The 22,560-nt window shown below is 43.7% G+C and overlaps 1 protein-coding gene across 2 annotated transcripts in view; it reads right to left on the reverse strand.

The window, feature by feature from the left end:
• Positions 1–752: 752 nt before the first annotated feature.
• Positions 753–22,560, reverse strand: part of vaspb (vasodilator stimulated phosphoprotein b) — a 43,366-nt gene continuing 21,558 nt past the window's right edge. Inside the window, exons 2-14 of one of the 2 annotated variants that reach the window (XM_045703847.2) lie at positions 14,836–15,007; positions 12,621–12,801; positions 12,383–12,449; positions 8,126–8,232; positions 7,777–8,012; positions 7,414–7,556; positions 7,205–7,256; positions 7,052–7,079; positions 6,896–6,941; positions 6,636–6,692; positions 2,428–2,497; positions 2,264–2,321; positions 753–2,128 (exon numbers count right to left, since the gene is read on the reverse strand). In XM_045703847.2, coding sequence (XP_045559803.1) covers positions 2,091–2,128; positions 2,264–2,321; positions 2,428–2,497; positions 6,636–6,692; positions 6,896–6,941; positions 7,052–7,079; positions 7,205–7,256; positions 7,414–7,556; positions 7,777–8,012; positions 8,126–8,232; positions 12,383–12,449; positions 12,621–12,801; positions 14,836–15,007 — 1,255 coding nt within the window. In that variant the 3' untranslated portion in view covers positions 753–2,090. The remainder of the gene's footprint in view (positions 2,129–2,263; positions 2,322–2,427; positions 2,498–6,635; positions 6,693–6,895; positions 6,942–7,051; positions 7,080–7,204; positions 7,257–7,413; positions 7,557–7,776; positions 8,013–8,125; positions 8,233–12,382; positions 12,450–12,620; positions 12,802–14,835; positions 15,008–22,560) is intronic. The other variant, XM_045703848.2, reaches the window with a different exon arrangement.

Below are 22,560 nucleotides of genomic sequence, written 5' to 3' on the forward strand. Positions count from 1 at the left end.
CTAAGAGGGCAAACACTTATTTATTCTTATTTATTTCACATTGATTTCCAATTTGTGCCACATCATTCGCCCTTTTACGTCAGTTCCGGATAATTCACGCTTCATCATAGGCAGCTGACTTTAAAAGTGGATATGTCCTCTCTGCATGATGTTCATACAGTGTAGGATTTTCATGTTCATATGTTTAAATATCGTGTCTGTCACAAGGTCTCAGCTCTAGAATGACTCGTTTTAAGTCATGAAATGAATTCTAAACTCATAGGTACTGTTCTATCATGCTGCAATAAGGTCTCATGTATGTCCTGTCTGAATCATTGGATCATTTAATCATAAGTGGGATCCTACTCTAACCGTAGATCTAACCCTGACCATAACCATTACACAACCGTTTTAGTTGGGTCGTCCCAAGCATCACACTTTAATAGAGAAAAACATTTGATCCCTCACTCTGGAAGGAACAAAACCAGAGAAACATTCCTATATCCCTATATGCTGTGAGTCATATTGAAAATATCTAAATACATTTCATTCTTTCCTATTTAAAATGTTCATAAATGCGTTTGAGCTGTATTGAATACATGCACAACATCGTAATTCAATTCAATGCCTCGACAGCCAGAATATCCTGAAAATATTAAAGGCTTGAAAAGGATGGAAATGCACTTCAATGGGAAGACCAACAAAAGGTAAAACCCAAGACTCCGATGCGTTACAAGAAGCGGCTGTATTTCACTATAAAGGCATCTCCAATCCAGTGTCTCTACAATGTTTTATTTATATTTCAGTGTAAAAAGCTTAAACTATTAGAAAAAAACAGTAACCCAAAATAATCTCTCTTAAAAAAAAAAAAAAATCAAAACAATTCCCATTCACCTCAATTAAAATAGAAAGAGCAATTCAGTTTTTCAAAAATTTGCCCTCAAAACAAATATATCTATTCTCCAAGGCAGTTGGTCAATTGACTTAGTTATGGCCATTTTTTTATTTTATTTATTTTATTTCAATGTTAGTTAGAAAACACACCTAAAATTTAAAACAAAACAGTACAGTTTAGGACCACTGCACTGGCCAATGATTAGTGTCTTGTTTTGAGCAGAAGGTAAAGATGAGAGTGTGAGTGGCACATGGAGTGGCACACAAAATACACTTTCTCTAGGCCAAGTACATTGCAGAAAGAACAAGGATTCCCTCCATAGCACAGAACCACAGCACTCTCCTCTCTCACAGCACTCCAGGCAGTCGTCCATCACATTCCCTTTGCATGTCTCCTCTGACTTCTCCAAGTCTGTAGAATTGAAGTTTGTGTAGTCTCTCTATTTTGGCCATTGACAGAACAGTCCACTTCGGAGTGGTAGACGTTGCTTCAAGGCAGTATAAGCTCTTGCTGTTGTGCACCAGGCCTGCAGGGAGCAGTGTGTGCTGTGGATGAAAGCCCTCAACCACAGGGTCCATGAACAATCTGGTAGTGTCCTCCCACATTCTCAAGATGGGCCAAGACAACACAACATAGGCCTAGCGTTCAAGGGTTATCTAAAAGTTTTTATTTGAAGGCAGTATGAGGTTGAAGTTGTGCCAGGTTAAAGAGGATTCTTACAAAAGCCAACCATCCACTCTGCCATTACAGTAACAAGAATGAATGATATGATCTTCCCTGATTACTGAATACCCCAGTAAAAACAATGGTCTGTCTGACGAAGGGAGTGAATAGGAGCAGGATTTCTATGGGACAGATACATGGGGGGAGAGATACAACTGTACATGACAAGGAGTAAGAGCAACAACAGCCGTGATTATGTGCTCTGCAGTGGTTGTCATGAAATGAAGGAAAAGTTGGATACAAGAAGGGATGAGTGAGGAGAGCTGGTGTCATCGCAGCAGGTGATCTAGTCCTTTGTTTGGATGTTGTTGTTAAATCGGTTCCCTGGGTTAAGGTATAATTATGTGCAATTATGTAGGTGTGTGAATGTGTGAGAAAGAGAAAGAAAAATCCCTGGGGTACACTGGAGGGGGTGATGGGGGAGAGGTCCACACAGGGCCATAACCTCCTCTATCCATTCTATCCCCCCGTTCCTCCCGCCACGCTAGCAGAACTATGTGGAGCCCCTCTTCTGTAGCTCCTCAATAAAGGCTGTGGAACAGGAGACAAGAAACAATCAATACAACATCTGACAAAATAAGTAGTGCCTTTGCTATTTTCCCCCTTATTGGATCAGTCTGTGTGTGAAACATGGTTGTGGCCCAAAACAAATATCTGCAGTCTCACCTCCGATTATCTCCTCCTTGACTTTTTGTAACTCCTTCCTCATCTCGTCAAGAATCTCCTGCAGGAAGCAATAAAAACATTCTATCATTTACAGTATTAGTATTGTATATGATTATGTCTTTACTAGTCTTGGCATTAGAGGTGCAGCAGAAAATAATATTTACCCGTTTAATCCTCTCAATATCGGTCTCTTCACCACCTCCAGCATCATTATTAGCACCTGCAGGCTTCACCCTGGATGAGGTGTGGCAATGGGGGGAAAGAAAGCGAGTGGGTAGGGGAGGCAGAGAGAGAAAGGGAGGGACTGATTAAGATTGAGCATAGTCTCATCACTGTGACAACCTACGCTGTCAATCCAACCCATCACCATAGCACCACCAAAGAGGCCTCAGGAAGCACCACACATACAAAACCACATTCTGTGAAAAACACAGACAACCCAAGGATAGCTTTCAAAGTTTCAATGACATTTGACTGTTGACCACACCACCAAATGTCCAGAAATGACAGGCCAGACAAACAATATTCCATTCTATACTACATCAAGGGATAACAAATTCCAAGAATCCTTAAATAATATAAAGTAAACTTGGAAAATCATCCCTCAACTGTTGAATAAGAAAAAGCCATCTACAGTGTATTCGGAAGTATTCAGACCACTTGACTTTTCCACATTTTGTTACGTTACAACCTTATTCTAAAATGATTAAATAAATAAAAATCCTCAGCAATCTACACACAATACCCCATCATGACAAAGTGAAAACAGGGTTTTAGAACAGAAATATCTTATTTACATAAGTATTCAGACCCTTTGCTATGTGACTAAAAATTGAGCTCAGGTGCATCCTGTTTCCATTGATCATCCCTTGAGATGTTTCTTCAACTTGGAGTAAACCTGTGGTAAATTTAATTGATTGGACATGATTTGGAAAGGCACACACCTGTCTATATAAGGTCCCACAGTTGACAGTGCATGTCAGAGCAAAAACAAAGCCATGAGGTAGAAGAAATTGACCGTAGAGCTCAGATTCAGGATTGTTTCGAGGCACAGATCTGGGGAAGGGTACCAAAACATTTCTGCAGCATTGAAGGTCCCTAAGAACACAGTGGCCTCCATCATTCTTAAATGGAAGAAGTTTGGAACCACCATGACTCTTCCTAGAGCTGGACGCCAGGCCAAACAGGGGAGAAGGGCCTTGGTCAGGGATGTGCCCAAGAATCCGATGGTCACTTACAGAACTCCAGAGTTCCTCTGTGAACCTTCCAGAAGGAAAACCATCTCTGCAGCACTCCACCAATCAGGCCTTTACGGTAGAGTGGCCAGACGGAAGCCACTCCTCGGTAAAAAGGCACATGACAGCCTGCATGGAGTTGCCAAAAGGCACCTAAAGGACTCTCAGACCATGAGAAACAAGATTATCTGGTCTGATGAAATCAAAATAGAATTCTTTGGTCTGAATGTCAAGCGTCACATCTGGGGGAAACCTGGCACAATCCCTACAGTGAAGCATGGTGGTAGGCAGCATCATGCTGTGGGGATGATTTTCAGCAGCAAGGACTGGGAGACTAGTCAGGAGAACAAAAGATGAACAGAGCAAAGTACAGAGAGATCTTTGATGAAAACCTTCTCCAGAGTGCTCAGGACCTCAGAGGGGTGCGAAGGTGCACCTGCCAACAGGACAACGACCCAAAGCACACAGTCAAGACAATGCAGGAATGGCTTCGGGACAAGTCTCTGAATGTCCTTGAGTGGCCCAGCCTGAGCCCAGACTTGAACTCGATCGAACATCTCTGGAAAGAGCTGAAAATAGTTGTGCAGCAACGTTCCCAATCCAACCTCATAGAGCTTGAGAGGATCTGCAGAGAAGAACAGGAGGAACTCCCTAAATACAGGTGTACCAAGCTTGTAGTGTCATACCCAAGAAGACTCGAGGCTGTAATCGCTGCCAAAATGCTTCAACAAAGTACTGGGTAAAGGGTCTGAATACTTAAAGTTTGGGGTCACTTAGAAATGTCCTTGTTTTTGAAAGAAAAGCACATTTTTTGTCCATTAAAATAACATCAAATTGATGTCAACAGTGAAGAGGCGACTCCGGGATGCTGGTCTTCTAGGCAGAATTGCAAAGAAAAAGCCAGATCTCAGATTGGCCAATAAAAAGATACATTTAAGATGGGCAAAAGAACAGACACTGGACAGAGGACCTCTAGAAGGCCAGCATCCCGGAGTCGGCTCTTCACTGTTGACGCTGAGACTGGTGTTTTGCGGGTACTACTTAATGAAGCTGCCAGTTGAGGACTTGTGAGGCATCTGTTTCTCAAACAAGACACTAATGTACTTGTCCTCTTGCTCAGTTGTGCACCGGGGCCTCCCACTGCTCTTTCTATTCTGATTAGAGCCAGTTTGCGCTGTTCTGTGAAGGGAGTAGTACACAGCGTTGTACAAGATCTTCAGTTTCTTGGCAATTTCTTGCATGGAATAGCCTTCATTTCTCAGAACAAGAATAGACTGATGCGTTTCAGAAGAAAGTTCTTTGTTTCTAGCCATTTCGAGCCTGTAATCGAACCCACAAATGTTGAAGCTCCAGATACTCAACTAGTCTAAAAGGCGGACAGTTTTCAGCTGTGCTAACATAATTAGAAAAGGGTTTTCTAATGATCAATTAGCCTTTTAAAATTATAAACTTGGATTAGCTAACACAACATGCCATTGGAACACCGGGTGTTATGGTTGCTGATAAATGGGCCTCTGTACGCCTATGTAGATATTCCATAAAAAACATTTTCTTTAAAGCCGTTTCCAGCTACAATAGTCATTTATAACATTAACAATGTCTACACTGAATTTACTGATCAATTGGATGTTATTTTAATGGACAAAAAAAGTGCTTTTCTTTAAAAAACAAGGACATTTCTAAGTGACCCCATATAATTGGTTATATAGTTATGTTTATGGTAGAGAACAATGTGTTTATTCAAATGGCTGTGCATCTATCAGGGTCAAGATTTGGATAATTGTACCTTTGTTATTCCTAATCTATATCAATGACCGTGCTGCTGTGTCTTCTACCGTACTTCCCATTCTCTTTGCTGATGATACCAATTTGATTTTATCACACAAGAATTTTGATTCAGTAATTAATGAAGCCAACTCAAGCATGGTCAAATGTTCTGAATGGTTCCAGATAAACAAATTATCTTTAAATGTAAAAAAATAAATATAACAAAATTCTAACTTTAATGTATTCACTAGTATGAATAAGAAATATTGTAAAAAAAATTAATAAAGAGCCAGAATCTCAATTGGTGGGAATGAAATGGAAGTCACATCCACTAGATTCCTTGGAGTTGTAATTGATGAAAAGTTATCCTGGAAAGATCATATTCAATTTTTTGGTAGCAAAGTGATGAAATCGGTTGGTATCATCAGAAAGATTAGTGGTTTGGGTAATCAGGCTTGCTTCCTAACTCTATACTATAGTTTCAATTTACCCATATCTCATTTACTGTAATATTGTCTGGGCCAGTACACATGCCTCCTACCTACACAAATTACTCAAGACTAGCTACCTGGCTCCATCTGCACCTTTGTTTAAGAAACTCAATATCGTGTCTATTTACGACATTAATGTACGCCAATTGTGCACTTTCATCTACAAATACCTCCCAGACAGTTTACCTAAACCCTTCAATGGATTCTTCAAGGTTAATTCTGAAATCTCTCTCACATAGTCAATTATCTATCAGATATAGAGGTAACATACTCTGAAATGCTTATCTTCACATTGCCAAAACAGAATCCCTCAATAACCTTAAGCAATAACTGGGGGTCAGCCTGATGAACCAAACTATTCAGTAATCTCCTCCATATAGCCTAACTCTCATACAAAAATGTTTTGCGTGATTACTGATCAATTCATTTATAATTAGTAGGTTTTGTTATCCGTTTTAACAAACGTTTTTGTACTCATGTATTGGATATTGTTTTTTTGTGGTGTTGTTTTCATATAAGCCCTTGGGCTTCCAACCACACCTCCACACCGTTTAAAAAAAAACATTTTTAAACAAATCTGTATTGTTGTCTATCACTTGTTTTCTTTGGTACAAATGAATAAATACGAATAAAAAAAATATCAATTCACATATCAGAATGTAATCCTGCAGCTTTTTGAGCAGACATGCTAAAAGCTGTCACAGAAGTCCCAGCGTTCTCCAGTCCACTAGGTGGTGCTGTCAACAGAACAATGGCCCAGCACCACGCTCTGAAGCTGTGCCCCTGTTGACCTGACAGAGGGAAGGGAGGTGGGACGGTATGTTAGGGAGAGCAGCAAAGCGTCAGTCCTGTTGTCTTGTCAGGGGAGGGACTTTGTACCTGGGACCCTGGGACAAGGGAGAGGTGGAGTCCATGCTCTTGGAGATGGAGTGATTCCTGTTTGTGAGACACACACTCTGCTCTTAGAACGGGACACAATCAATTAATCAACCACACACACACACACACACACACACACACACACACACACACACACACACACACACACACACACCTCTTTGAATTCTGAGATTGACATGCGTCCACACAGGCTGCTCTTACTACAGACACGAAGAGAGCATAGGAAGCTGAAACCTTACCTTGGCATAGTGGCCGATTTCTCCCAAGGTCTTCGTCCAAGAGTGTCTAAAAAGCAGAGAGGCATATTTTAAATCCAAACTGTGTTAAAGTCTAATATTAAGCAAATTTGTCTTCCAGGTACAAACAAAACAGACTGGCGCACAGACGGTTCTCACCACTTTGGCCTTGGGACTCTGAGTCATCCTGTCGGTAGAAAGGAAACAGGAAACATAGTTAGACCAGCCAAACTTGTGTGTTTTCTGACTACATGGACATCTTTCAAATCTGTATTCACAACATAGTTGGCCAATAAATTAACAAATACTTACATTATCTGCCATCTTAGCAGGTGGCTTAGCCCCACCGTCTGCCATTTTTTTCCTGAACAAGACAGACAGACATAAAAGGAGAGTAAGAGTGTGAGACAACACGTAAAGATTCACTAAGCTAGATCAGAGCCATAGAGAGGCATGCACAGCGCTATAGACTGAGGCGTATGGATCTGTTCATTTATAGGAGTGCGTTCAGTGCCACCTACCTCCGTGCCAGGATGGATGCCATCTCACCCATCAAGCCTCCTCCTCCACCACCACCACCACCGATGGAGGCACTGGTGCGGCTTTGATCAGGCTTGGCAGCCGGTGCTGCAGTAGCAGCAACAGCACCACTACCACTATCATCCTACAGAGGGCAGTAGAAGACACAGGAGATGTTAGAGTATCGACACAACAACACCTTTAGCTCTTGCTAGCACTGCAAAACAGAGGCTCGGCATTCAAAATGAATGACATTGAAGTCCAAATCAGAAATGAATGGTGGTTGCATAAATGTGGAGATAGTTTTGTATCTATCGTTATGCTAATTCTAATCCTGATTCCACTTTCTCCTTTCTCTCTCTCACCTTGGCCACTCTGCGGAGCTTGGCCCCGGCTAAGGCTGCCGCCAGGCCCCCTGCACCCCCCCCTAGGCCCCCATCTCCTCCCGGGGAGGGCAGCGGTGGGGCGGGCGGGGGTCCTGATCCTGCGGCCGGGGGTCCTGGGGGAGGAGGTCCCGGGGGTGGAGGGGGCCCAGACGGAGGAGGGCCGGGGGGTGGAGGAGGGCCCTGAGGTGCTGGGGGAGCCAATGGTGCAGCGGGCACTAGAAATAAAAAAAAGTTAAGACAGTCAGTGTACTGCGTTCAGGGAATGGCTAAAACAAATAATGGCGTGTTCAAAAAGGCTAACTGTATTGCTTTCAGTGTGACCTCTGACCTGCTGCAGCTTGTCTCTCTCTCTCCAGTCTCTCCCACTCCTGCCTCTCCTGACGCTCTGTCTCCTGCTGCTCCAGCCTCTGCTGCTCCAGCCTCTGCTGCTCCAGCCTACAGAGATAAAACTCATGGAGATTAACACTAAGAGACAAACAAACATACACTAAACACACCCAAACAGTCAACAGATTAAGAGGCACAAATAATATAACAATGTATCTGGTGAGGCGATGAATGGGAAGGCACCACATCCTCCCTGAAAAGGAGGTCTCAAGCCAGAGGTGACCTGGCAGAGAAATTACATTTTGGTTTTCATCTTTCCACACTAATGACATGGCAAGTGAACTGTCCCAGCAATTATTTAATTAAAGCAACAACCATTTTCAAACAATCCTTGTGGGCACTGTCTAATTGTGACAAATGGCTCTGGAGCAGCGTTAGACTGAGGAGCATATCTGTTATTAAACCGTGTTGACTATGCGGCCACGCTGGGTTGGGGAAGGAGCTCCTGATTAGTCCAGCACTGAAATGAAAGTACACATTTGGCCAAGAAGCCCTAATCCGGGTCAATCCAGGTCCCCTACCCCAGCACATCTGTCACCCACAGGACCTGCAGCTGCCACACACCACACACACCACACACACACACACACACACACACACACTTTAAAAGCACTCTTGGTTGACTGAAGGCTGGTGTAGACTTTACTGTGAAACATTTGCTTACGAGCCCTTCCCAATGATGCAGGGTTTAAAAATAAAATATTAACAAGAGGAATAAAATACACAAGAATGGAGCTACATACAGGGAGTACCAGTACCAAATAAAATGAGCAGAGCTATGAGGTGCTTGAGGTAGATACTGTATGTACAAGCAGGGTAAAGTGACTAGGCATCAGGATATATAATAAGAGTAAAATAAAGAACAGAGTAGCAGCAGCAAATGAGTGTAAAAGTGTGTATGTGTGTGTGTGCTGTTTCGGTATGTGTGTGTGTAGTGTATGCGCGCATGTAGTGTATGACAGCCTATGGTTTGGGTGGATGGAGCCATTGGCAATTTTTTGGTCCTTCCTCTGACACTGCCTGATATAGAGGTCCTGGATGGCAGGGAGTTTGGCCCCAGTGATGTACTGGGCCGTACGCACTACCCTCTGTAATGCATTGTGGTCGGAGGCCGAACAGTTGCCATACCAGGCAGTGATGCAACCCGTCAGGATGCTCTTGATGGTGCAGCTGTAAAACCTTTTGAGGATCTGAGGACCCATGTTCAATCTTTTTAGTCTCCTGAGGGGAAATAGGTTTTGTTGTGCCCTCTTCACGACTGTCTTGGTGTGCTTGTTAGTGATGTGGAAGCCATGGAACTGGAAGCTCTCCACCTGCTCCACTACAGCCCCGTCGATGAGAATGGGGGCGTGCTTGGTCCTCCTTTTCCTGTAGTCCACAATCATCTCCTTTGTCTTGATCATGTTGAGGGAGAGGTTGTTGTCCTTGCACCACACAGTCAGGTCTCTCATCGTTGTCTGTGATCAGGCCTTCCACTTGTGTCATCAGCAAATTTTTATTTATTTATTTTTATTTATTTCACCTTTATTTAACCAGGTAGGCAAGTTGAGAACAAGTTCTCATTTACAATTGCGACCTGGCCAAGATAAAGCAAAGCAGTTCGACAACATACAAAAACACAGAGTTACACATGGAGTAAAACAACATACAATCAATGATGCAGTAAAAAAAAAATTTTACAAAAAATTACAACAAAAAAAATATATATAAAAATATATAATAATAATAATAATAGTAATAATAATAATAATAATAATAATAAAAAAAAAAATGTAATGATGGTGTTGGAGTCGTGCAGTCATGAGTGAACAGGGAGTACAGGAGGGGACTGAGCACACATCCCTGAGGGGCCCGTGTTGAGGATCAGCGTGGCGGATGTGTTGTTACCTACCCTTACCACCTGGGGGCGGCCCGTCAGGAAGTCCAGGATCCAGTTGCGAAGGGAGGCGTTTAGTCCCAGGATCCTTAGCTTAGTGATGAGCTTTGAGAGTACTATGGTGTTGAACGCTGAGCTGTAGTCAATGAATAGCATTCTCACATAAGTGTTCCTTTTGTCCAGGTGGGAAAGGGCAGTGTGGAGTGCAATAGAGATTGCATCATATGTGGATCTGTTTGGGCGGAATGCAAATTTGAGTGGGTCTATGGTTTCTGGGATTATGGTATTGATGTGGGCCATTACCAACCTTTCAAAGCATTTCATGGCTACAGACGTGAGTGCTATGGGTCGGTAGTCATTTAGGCAGGTTACCTTCATGTTCTTGGGCACAGGGACTATGGTGGTCTGATGAAACATGTTGCTATTTCAGACTCCGACAGGGAGAGGTTGAAAATGTCAGTGAAGACACTTGCCAGTTCGTCAGCGCATGCTCGGAGTACACGTTCTGGTAACCCGTCTGGCCCAGCGGCCTTGTGAATGTTGACCTGTTTAAAAGGTCTTACTCACATAGGCTACGGAGAGCGTGATCACACAGTTGTCTGGAACAGTTAATGCTCTCATGCATGTTTCAATGTTACTTGCCTCAAAGCGAGCATAGAAGTTATTTAGCTCGTCTGGTAGGCTTGTGTCACTGGGCAGCTCTCGGCTGTGCTTCCCTTTATAGTCTAATAGTTTGCAAGCCCTGCCACATCCCCGGAGCCGGTGTAGTACGATTCGATCTTAGTCCTGTATTGACGCTTTGCCTGTTTGATGGTTCATCGGAGGGCATAGCAAGATTTCTTTTAAGCTTGCAGGTTAGAGTCCTGCTCCTTGAAAGTGACAGCTCTAGCCTTTAGCTCAGTGCAAATGTTGCCTGTAATCCATGGCTTCTGGTTGGGGTATGTACGTACAGTCACTGTGGGGACGACATCCTAGATGCGCTTATTGATAAAGCCAGTGACTGATGTGGTGTACTCCTCAATGCCATCGGAAGAATCCCGGAACACATTCCAGTCTGTGCTAGCAAAACAGTCCTGTAGTTTAGCATCTGCTTCATCTGACCACTTTTTTTAATAGATCGAGTCACTGGTGCTTCCTGCATTAAATGGGGTTTTTTTGTAAGCAGGAATCAGGAGGATAGAATTATGGTCAGATTTGCTAAATGGAGGGCGAGGGAGAGCTTTATACGCGTCTCTGTGTGTGGAGTAAAGGTGGTCTAGATGGTTTCGCAGTTATTTCCCCTCTTATCCAGGTGGGAGACGGCAGTGTGAAGTGCAACTGAGATTGATCATCTGTGGATCACACTTGAAGCAGCACACCAGTTGTTATTAATGAAAACACTCCATTGCCTTTCGACATCCCTGAAGCCACCATCTGATCCTGCTGCTGCATGGAGAAGCCACTGAGTACTATATGCATAACGTATTTTCAAGTCTCTCTGATAGGAGACTCTCGAACAAAGCTCATCCATCTCATTCTTGAGTGACTGGACATTTGCCAATAAAACAGAGGAGCACCGTTCGGTTTCTCTTCACCTCAATTTTATCAGGACTCTACCTCATCTCCAGTGTCTACGCCTACAGCGTTTTGGTAGCCCATGGAACAATGGTAATAGGGTCCGGTATGAACAGTGGAACAGCTGAGTTGAAGTCAAAGGTAATCGAGGTAAGTAACTGTCGATCTGATGCCCAGAAGTGCTTAGGCTATCATATGTGATAATACTATGAACTTTCTGTACAAAAAAGTTAAGATAAACACGATAAAAGTCACTATATAGCAAAGGAGTAGGAGCTCGTAAGATGCCGCCCCTTACCATCGGTACCATCTTGACAATCATATCTGTGACCATTACTACCACCATTTGATGGACAATCTCGCCAGCCTATCCCAGAGCCTCCCCAGTGTGTTATATATTGCCCATTAGACTAAATGAGATTAACAGGTAAAAGCTGGGCGTATCCTTGGCGAGTGTGGGGTCCACAGGGAGAGGTTGTTGGGAAAGGATAGATTCTGATGTCAAAGAGTTCACCTTCTTTCGCTTTACAGACTCGGACCTCAAGAGGCTGGCTAAGGGCTAAGCAGCGTAAGGCTAATGCTGACAAATCCTTTGAGTCAGTGTACATGTGTGGTTATGTAAAACCAGGTCAGTGGGACTCTGGTCATACGAAGCTATTTTGTCATGATACTTGTATTGACCCTTAATTACAACTCAATCTGGAAGTAAAGGTGAGTGTACTGTACTCCCCCCCCCCCCTCCCACCCCAGATATTCCACACTTGGTACCTCCGCTGCTGTTCCAGTTCCTCTGGGGAGGGTCCATTTGACACTGGGCGGGGGAGGGTAGCATAACCTGGAGATAGAGAGGGGAAAGAGAGTATGACTTAGGAAGAAAGCTGTGAGATGCAAGTCATGCTCATGTTTCTACACATGCATCTCTCACAATTCTTTCTCAGACAGTGCTGTGCCTTTAGGTAATTGCAAAGCATGTTGAGGCTGCATGGATGATCCATTCTAATAGTACCTGCGTCTGACAGGGAATTGAGCACTTCCAGTGCGTGGGCGATTCCGTTGGCGAAGAGGGCAGCATCCTCCTTACTGCCAAAGTTGAGCCCCCACACCTGCCGCGCGTCCCGCCACTGGTGGAAGTTGGGCGTGGCCTCATTGTACTTCAGGCCTTTCACAATAGGACAGTTAATCACCACCTTAGAGAGAGAAGGGGGTCGGAGTCAAGACATGACACTCCCAACATTGGCATATCATGGATACCACTTCTTTATCAAAAAACAAGGTGATGCTCTGTATAGTTGAAATGAATAAGAGAACTGTCTTTACTCATGTTGTATGGAAGGAACTACATTGGTTATGGCAATACTAGACCTTAATACTGACACTCAGTGATAAAAATCCATTCCGGTATAGATGATATATCGCCCAGCTCTAATTGTTCGTGTTTAGGGTGCATCTCAGTCCAATCTTCCCTAATTGAAAGCTTTTTCCATATTGCACTCAGCCTGTGCTTTCAGATCAAGGAGAGGAAACCAGTTTGGACAAGAGAAATGCACCCTAGGTTTATATCCATCCAGCAGGTGGCACCAGCCTGGTGATTCAATACAAGCCATGGTGCTCTGGGTTTGAGTGACTCAGTCTGAATGTGCTGATGCATCGTTTCTGTTTTACAACCCCTGAATTCCACAGAGCGGAGGAGCGAGCGCCTTAACTCCCTGCGCCAAAAGAGTCAGGGAGAGAGACGCAGACAGAGATACTCAGAAAGAGAGAGAGCAAGAGAACAAAGGGGAGGGAGGGAGGGGAGAGACGCAAACAGAGGCGACAGAGATGAGAGATGGGGAAGGCATCCTTAAATTGTCACAGGAAGTGGTTGAGCTGGCCAACCACCTCTCAAGAAACATACGTCTATGGGGAACACTCAGGCGACTGGATGTTTAATGAGAGGATGGTATGGAGAGGGAGGAGAGGGAGAAGAGGGAGGGGGATGGGGTGGTGAGATACTGTATCTATACTGAACATAAATGCAACGATTTTACTGAGTTACAGTTCATAAAAGGAAATCATTAAATTTATATAAATTAATTAGGCCCTAATCTATAGATCTTACATGACTGGGCAGGGGGGGTGCAACCATGGGTGGGAATAGGCCCACCCATTGGGGAGCCAGGCCCAGCCAATCAGTTTTTCCCTACAAAAGGGCTTTATTACAGACAGAAATTCTCCTCAGTTTAATCAGCTGTCCGGATGGCTGACCTCAGATGATCCCTCAGGTTAAGAAGCCGGATGTGGAGGTCCTGGGCTGGCGTGGTTACACGTGGTCTGCGGTTGTGAGGGCGGTTGGACGTACTGCCAAATTCTCAAAAAAAAATAACAATTCTGGCAACAGCTCTGGTGGACATTCTTGCAGTCAGCATGCCAATTACACACTCCCTCAACACTTTAGACTGTGGCATTGTCTAGTGTGCCAAAACTGCACATTTTAGAGTGGCCTTTTATTGTCCCCAGCACAAGGTGCACCTGTGTAATGATCATGCTGTTTAATCAGCTTCTTGATATGCCACACCTGTCAGCTGGATGGATTATCTTGTCAAATGAGAAATGCCCACTAGCAAGGATGTAAACAAATGTATGCACAAAATTGGAGAGAAATAAGCTTTTTGTGGGTATGGATAATTTATGGGATCTTTTATTTCAGCTCATGAAACCAACACTTTACATGTTGCATTTATATTTCTGTTCAGTATATATAGTGCTGTTTGTCTAGTTTTATTGTTAAAGCTGTAACAGTAGAGGTGGTGTAAGTATTGATAGGCCCCATGTGCTCAATGCCACCCAGGCCTGTATTAGGCTATTGGCCCTTATGGGGGAACTATAGTAGACAGAACACAGCTCTTTGACCCAGCACAGAGAACCTGGTGGGGACTCTGTGCTTGCATTACTGAGAAGGTTAGTGGTGTTAGTCTGCCTGCGCATGGCCACAGGTGGAAAAAGGGCTGATTCACAGTTGTACAGCTGGCAGGGCTTGTTGGTACTGTTGATCACACAATCAGTGAAACATGCATGCACACAGACTTAAACCCATAGATAATGTAAATACACACACACACACACACACACACACACACACACACACACACACACACACACACACACACACACACACACACACACACACACACACACACACACACACACACACACACACACACACACACACACACACACACAACCTGTTGATCTGTCTGCATCTTGCGTCCCACCACTCTGAAGGCATTAGTAGCGGGGTTGTGGTAGATCTGGACCCTGCTGAAGTTCTGAGGCCCTGTTCCTGCCGGGAGCCACTTCTTATTCCCATCATCATAGATCATCACCGTGGCCCGAGCATGGCAGGTACTGGACTCACTAAGGGAGAGACAGAAAGAGAGTTATTGTTAGAGGTCGACCGATTAATCGGCATGGCCGATTTCAAGTTCACATAACAACCGGTAATCTGCCTTTTTGGACGCCGATTATGGCCGATCACATTGCAATCCATGAGGAGACTGTGTGGCAGGCTGACCACATGTTACGCGAGTGCAGCATCAAAAGGACCTTGTGGCTGCAACGAGCCAAGGTAAGTTGCTAGCTAGCATGAAAAAAAAAAAAAAAAAAAATTAAATCACTCTTTACATAATCACTAGTTAACTACACATGGTGATGATATTACTAGGTTAACTAGCTTGTCCTGCGTTGCATATAATCAATACGGTGCCTGTTAATTTACCATCGAATCACAGCCTACTTCAACTTGATTTAACAAAAGCGCATTCGCGAAAAAAGCACCATCGTTGCAATAATGTACCCAACCATAAACATCAATGCCTTTCTTAAAATCTACACACAAGTATATTTTGTAAAACCTGCATTTGTAGTTAAAATAAATTAATGTTAGCAGCAATATTAACTAGAGAAATTGTGTCAATTCTCGTGTTCAGTGCAAGCAGAGTCAGGGTATATGCAGCAGTTTGGGCCACCTGGCTCGTTGCCAACTGTTGAAAGGCCATTTATTCCTAACAAAGACCGTAATTAGTTTGCCTGATTTTTACATAATTATGACATAACATTGAAGGTTGTGCAATGTAACAATAATATTTAGACTTAGGGTTGCCACCCGTTCGATAAAATACGGAACGGTTCCGTATTTCACTGAAAGAATAAATGTTATGTTTTCGAAATGATAGTTTCCGGATTTTACCATATTAATGACCAAAGGCTTGTATTTCTGTGTGTTTATTATATTATAATTACGTATAAGATTTGATAGAGCAGTCTGAGTGGTGGTAGGCAGCAGCATGCTCGTAAGCATTCATTCAAACAGCAGCTCTTAGCAATGCTGGGATGCACAGCGCTGTTTATGACTTATCAACTCCCAAGATTAGGCTGGCAATACTAAAGTGCCTATAAGAACATCCAATAGTCAAAGGTATATGAAATACAAATGGTATAGAGAGAAAGTCCCATATTAACTACAACCGAAAATGTCTTAACTGGGAATATTGAAGACTCATGTTAAAAAGGAACCACCAGCTTTCACATGTTCTCATGTTCTGAGCAAGGAACTTAAACGTTAGCTTTTTTACATGGCACATATTGCACTTTTACTTTCTTCTCCAACACTGTGTTCTTGCATTATAGAAACTAAATTGAATGTTTCATTATTTAATTTGAGACTAAATTGTTTTATTTCTGTATTATATTAAGTTAAAATAAGTGTTCATTGTTCATTCAGTATTGTTGTAATTGTCATTAATTACAAATGTATATATATATTCTTATATATATTTAAAAAAAGAAAATAAACAATAAAGGGAACACTTAAACAACACATCCTAGATCTGAATGAAAGAAATTATCTTATTAAATACTTTTTTCTTTACATAGTTGAAGGTGCTGACAACAAAATCACACAAAAATAATCAATAGAAATCCAATTTATCAACCCATGGAGGTCTGGATTTGGAGTCACACTCAATTAAAGTGGAAAACCACACTACAGGCTGATCCAACTTTGATGTAATGTCCTTAAAAGAAGTCAAAATGAGGCTCAGTAGTGTGTGTGGCCTCCACCTGCCTGTATGACCTCCCTACAATGCCTGGGCATGCTCCTGATGAGGTGGCGGATGGTCTCCTGAGGGATCTCCTCCCAGACCTGGACTAAAGCATCCGCCAACTCCTGGACAGTCTGTGGTGCAACGTGGCGTTGGTGGATGGAGCGAGACATGATGTCCCAGATGTGCTCAATTTCGATTCAGTTCTGCGGAACGGACGGGCCAGTCCATAGCGTCAATTCCTTCCTCTTTCAGGAACTGCTGACACACTCCAGCCACATGAGGTCTAGCATTGTCTTGCATTAGGAGGAACCCAGGGCCAACCGCACCAGCATATCATCTCACAAGGGGTCTGAGGATCTCATCTCGGTACCTAATGGCAGTCAGGCTACCTCTGGCGAGCACATGGAGGACTGTGCGGCCCCACTAAGGAATGCCACCCCACACCATGACTGACCCACCACCAAACCGGTCATGCTGGAGGATGTTGCAGGCAGCAGAACGTTCTCCGCGGCATCTCCAGACTCTGTCATGTCTGTCACGTGCTCAGTGTGAACCTGCTTTCATCTGTGAAGAGCACAGGGTGCCAGTGGCGAATTTGCCAATCTTGGTATTCTCTGGCAAATGCCAAACGTTCTGCACGGTGTTGGGCTGTAAGCCCAACCCCCACCTGTGGACGTCGGGCCCTCATACCACCCTCATGGAGTATGTTTCTGACCGTTTGAGCAGACACATGCACATTTGTGGCCTGCTGGAGGTCATTTTGCAGGGCTCTGGCAGTGCTTCTCCTGCTCCTCCTTGCACAAAGGCGGAGGTAGCGGTCCTGCTGCTGGGTTGTTGCCCTCCTACGGCCTCCTCCACGTCTCCTGATGTACTGGCCTGTCTCCTGGTAGCGCCTCCATGCTCTGGACACTACGCTGACAGACACAGCAAACCTTCTTGCCACAGCTCGCATTGATGTGCCATCCTGGATGAGCTGCACTACCTGAGCCGCTTGTGTGGGTTGTAGACTCCGTCTCATGCTACCACTAGAGTGAAAGCACCGCCAGCATTCAAAAAAAGTGACCAAAACATCAGCCAGGAAGCATAGGAACTGAGAAGTGGTCTGTGGTCCCCACCTGCAGAACCACTCCTTTATTGGGGGTGTCTTGCTAATTGCCTATAATTTCCATCTGTTGTCTATTCCATTTGCACAACAGCATGTGAAATGTATTGTCAATCAGTGTTGCTTCCTAAGTGGACAGCTCGATTTCACAGAAGTATGATTGACTTGGAGTTACATTGTGTTGTTTAAGTGTTCCCTTTATTTTTTTTGAGCAGTGTATATAAAAATAAAAAAATCTAAATAAAAAAAATAATAAAAAAAAAAATCAGCCGATTAATCCGTATCGGCTTTTTTTGGACCTCCAATAAATCGGTATCGGGAGTTGAAAAATCAGATATTGTACAATGTAATTATTTATTATTAATTATTTATTATGCAAAGAAAACTTAATGAGTTGAATTGATAGAGATTGTGAGAGATTGAAAGCCAGCCTGCCAGCTTAGTGGAGTCTGCCACTAGTACAGTCAGTGTAGTCAGCTCAGCTCTCCCCATTGAGACCGTGTCTGTGCCTCGACCTAGGTTGGGCAAAATTAAAGATGGCGGTGTTCGCCTTAGCAATCTCACTAGTATAAAGACCTCCTCCATCCCTGCCATTATTGAAAGAGATTGTGATACCTTACATCTAAAAATAGGACTACTTAATGTTAGATCCCTCACTTCAAAGGCAGTTATAGTCAATGAACTAATCACTGATCATAATCTTGATGTGATTGGCCTGACTGAAACAAAGCCTGATGAATTTACTGTGTTAAATGAGGCCTCACCCCCTGGTTACACTAGTGACCATATCCCCCGCGCATCCCGCAAAGGTGGAGGTGTTGCTAACATTTACGATAGCAAATTTCAATTTATAAAAAAAACGACGTTTTCGTCTTTTGAGCTTTTAGTCATGAAATCTATGCAGCCTACTCAATCACTTTTTATAGCTACTGTTTACAGGCCTCCTGGGCCATATGCAGCGTTCCTCACTGAGTTCCCTGAATTCCTATTGGACCTTGTAGTCATCGCAGATAATATTCTAATTTTTGGTGACTTTAATATTCACATGGAAAAGTCCACTGACCCACTCCAAAAGGCTTTCGGAGCCATCATCGACTCAGTGGGTTTTGTCCAACATGTCTCTGGACCTACTCACTGCCACAGTCATACTCTGAACCTAGTTTTGTCCCATGGAATAAATGTTGTGGATCTTAATGTTTTTCCTCATAATCCTGGACTATCAGACCACCATTTTATTACGTTTGCAATCCCAACAAATAATCTGCTCAGACCCCAACCAAGAAGCATTAAAAGTCGTGCTATAAATTCTCAGACAACCCAAAGATTCCTTGATGCCCTTCCAGACTCCCTGTGCCTGCCCAAGGACGTCAGAGGACAAAAATCAGTTAACCACCTAACCGAGGAACTCAATTTAACCTTGCACAATACCCTAGATGCAGTTGCACCCCTAAAAACTAAAAACATTTGTCATAAGAAACTAGCTTCCTGGTATACAGAAAATACACAAGCTCTGAAGCATGCTTACAGAAAATTGGAACGGAAACGGCGCCACACCAAACTGGAAGTCTTCCGACTAGCTTGGAAAGACAGTACCGTGCAGTATCGAAGAGCCCTCACTGCTGCTCGATCATCCTATTTTTCCAACTTAATTGAGGAAAATAAGAACAATCCGAAATTTATTTTTGATACTGTCGCAAAGCTAACTAAAAAGCAGCATTCCCCAAGAGAGGATGGCTCTCACTTCAGCAGTAATGAATTCATGAACTTCTTTGAGGAAAAGATCATGATCATTAGAAAGCAAATTACGGACTCCTCTTTAAATCTGCATATTCCTCCAAAGCTCCGTTGTCCTGAGTCTGCACAACCCTGCGAGGACATAGTATTAAAAAACTTGAGTGTCTCCCTTGATCCTATCTCTCTTGACACAATAATGAAAATAATCATGGCCTCTAAACCTTCAAGCTGCATACTGGACCCTATTCCAACTAAACTACTGAAAGAGCTGGTTTCTGTGCTTGGCCCTCCTATGTTGAACATAATAAACGGCTCTCTATCCACCGGATGTGTACCAAACTCACTAAAAGTGGCAGTAATAAAGCCTCTCTTGAAAAAGCAAAATCTTGACCCAGAAATTATTTAAAAATAAATAAATAAATAAATAAATAAATATCGGCCTATATCGAATCTTCCATTCCTCTCAAAAAATTTGAAAAAGCTGTTGCGCAGCAACTCACTGCCTTCGTGAAGACAAACAATGTATACGGAACGCTTCAGTTTGGTTTTAGACCCCATCATAGCACTGAGACTGCACTTGTGAAGGTGGTAAATGACCTTTTAATGACGTCAGACCGAGGATCTGCATCTGTCCTCGTGCTCCTAGATCTTAGTGCTGCTTTTGATACCATCGATCACCACATTCTTTTGGAGAGATTGGAAACCCAAATTGGTCTACATGGACAAGTTCTGGCCTGGTTTAGATCTTATCTGTCAGAAAGATATCAGTTTGTCTCTGTGAATGGTTTGTCCTCTGACAAATCAACTGTAAATTTCGGTGTTCCTCAAGGTTCCGTTTTAGGACCACTATTGTTTTCACTATATATATTTTACCTCTTGGGGATGTCATTCGAAAACATAATGTTAAATTTAACTGCTATGCGGATGACACACAGCTGTACATTTCAATGAAACATGGTGAAGCCCCAAAATTGCCCTCGCTAGAAGCCTGTGTCTCAGACATAAGGAAGTGGATGGCTGCAAACTTTCTACTTTTAAACTCGGACAAAACAGAGATGCTTGTTCTAGGTCTCAAGAAACAAAGAGATCTTCTGTTGAATCTGACAATTAATCTGGATGGTTGTACAGTCGTCTCAAATAAAACTGTGAAGGACCTCGGCGTTACTCTGGACCCTGATCTCTCTTTTGAAGAACATATCAAGACTGTTTCAAGGACAGCTTTTTTCCATCTACTTAACATTGCAAAAACCAGAAACTTTCTGCCCAAAAATGACACAGAAAAATTAATCCATGCCTTTGTTACTTCTAGGTTGGACTACTGCAATGCTCTACTTTCCGGCTACCCGGATAAAGCACTAAATAAACTTCAGTTAGTGCTAAATACGGTTGCTTGAATCCTGACTAGAACCCCAGGGGTGTGAAGGTGAACGGAAAGGCTGGAGCAACGAACCGCCCTTGCCTGGCTGGTTTCCCCTCTTTCCACTGGGATTCTCTGCCTCTACCCCTATTACAGGGGCTGAGTCACTGGCTTACTGGAGTTCTTCCATGCCGTCCCTGGGAGGGGTGCGTCACTTGAGTGGGTTGAGTCACTGACGTGGTCTTCCTGTCTGGGTTGGCGCCCCCCCTTGGGTTGTGCCGTGGCGGAGATCTTTGTGGGCTATACTCGGCCTTGTCTCGGGATGGTATGTTGGTGGTTGGAGATATCCCTCCAGTGGTGTGGAGGCTGTGCTTTGGCAAAGTGGGTTGGGTTATATCCTACCTATTTGGCCCTGTCCGGGGGTTTCATTGGATGGGGCCACAGTGTCTCCTGACCCCTCCTGTCTCAGCCTCCAGTATTTATGCAGCAGTAGTTTATGTGTCCGGGGGGGGGGCTAGGAGATATATTCTCTCTCTCTCTCTCTCTCTCTCTCTCTCTGACTCTCTCTCTCTGACTCTCTCTCTCTGACTCTCTCTCTCTGACTCTCTCTCTGACTCCTTGCTGTCCCCAGTTCACCTGGCCGTGCTGCTGCTCCAGTTCCAACTGTTCTGCCTGCAGCTATGGAACCCTGACCTGTTCACCGGACGTGCTACCTGTCCCAGACCTGCTGTTTTCAACTCTCTAGAGACAGCAGGAGCGGTAGATATACTCTCAAAGATCGGCTATGAAAAAGCCAACTGACACTTACTCTTGTGTTACTGACTTGTTGCACCCTCGACAACTACTATGATTATTATTATTATTATTATTTGACCATGCTGGTCATTTATGAACATTTGAACATCTTGGCCATGTGCTGTTATAATCTCCACCCGGCACAGCCAGAAGAGGACTGGAAACCCCTCATAGCCTGGCTCCTCTCTAGGTTTCTTCCTAGGGAGTTTTTCCTAGCCACCGTGCTTCTACACCTGCATTGCTTGCTGTTTGGGGTTTTAGGCTGGGTTTCTGTACAGCACTTTGAGATATCAGCTGATGTAAGAAGGGCTAAATAAATACATCTGATTTGATTTTGACTTGAAAGGAGAAGACGGGATGTGTTGGGTGAGGGGTCAATGATGGAGGAGGGAACCAGGGGCAAGTATGGTGGAGTACAGTGGGGTAGGAAGAGAGGGAGGGGAGAAGATGGGACAGGGAGCAGAGGGGGAGAAAGAATCAGAAACATTAGCCAGGTCACACGCTGCCATAAACAAGACATGCTTGAGAGTTGAGCCAGTCCATACAGGCCATCATCCAGTTGCTCTGGTCAAACTCACCCAGCCACTGTCACACTATGGCTGTCAATGGACCCACTGATGCAAGCCAACTCAATACACTCTTAATGAAGGGAGGAAGCAACAGGTAATACACCATATTGAATGGTGTCTCTTCAGCACAACCAACAGGCCATTTATACACCTGTGAGTGTATAGTGAAAGTGTAGGCCCTCCCTTGACATGTGTATTATGACAATATATGCACTGATGCATTTACCAGATGTTCGTGTGTGTGAAAGACAGTGTGGGAAGAGATGGAGGAAGAGTAGGAGAAACAGACCAAACAGACAAGGATAGAG

Source organism: Salmo salar, chromosome 20, assembly GCF_965601325.2.
Source record: "Salmo salar chromosome 20, fSalSal1, whole genome shotgun sequence".
Taxonomy (NCBI): Eukaryota; Metazoa; Chordata; class Actinopteri; order Salmoniformes; family Salmonidae; genus Salmo; species Salmo salar.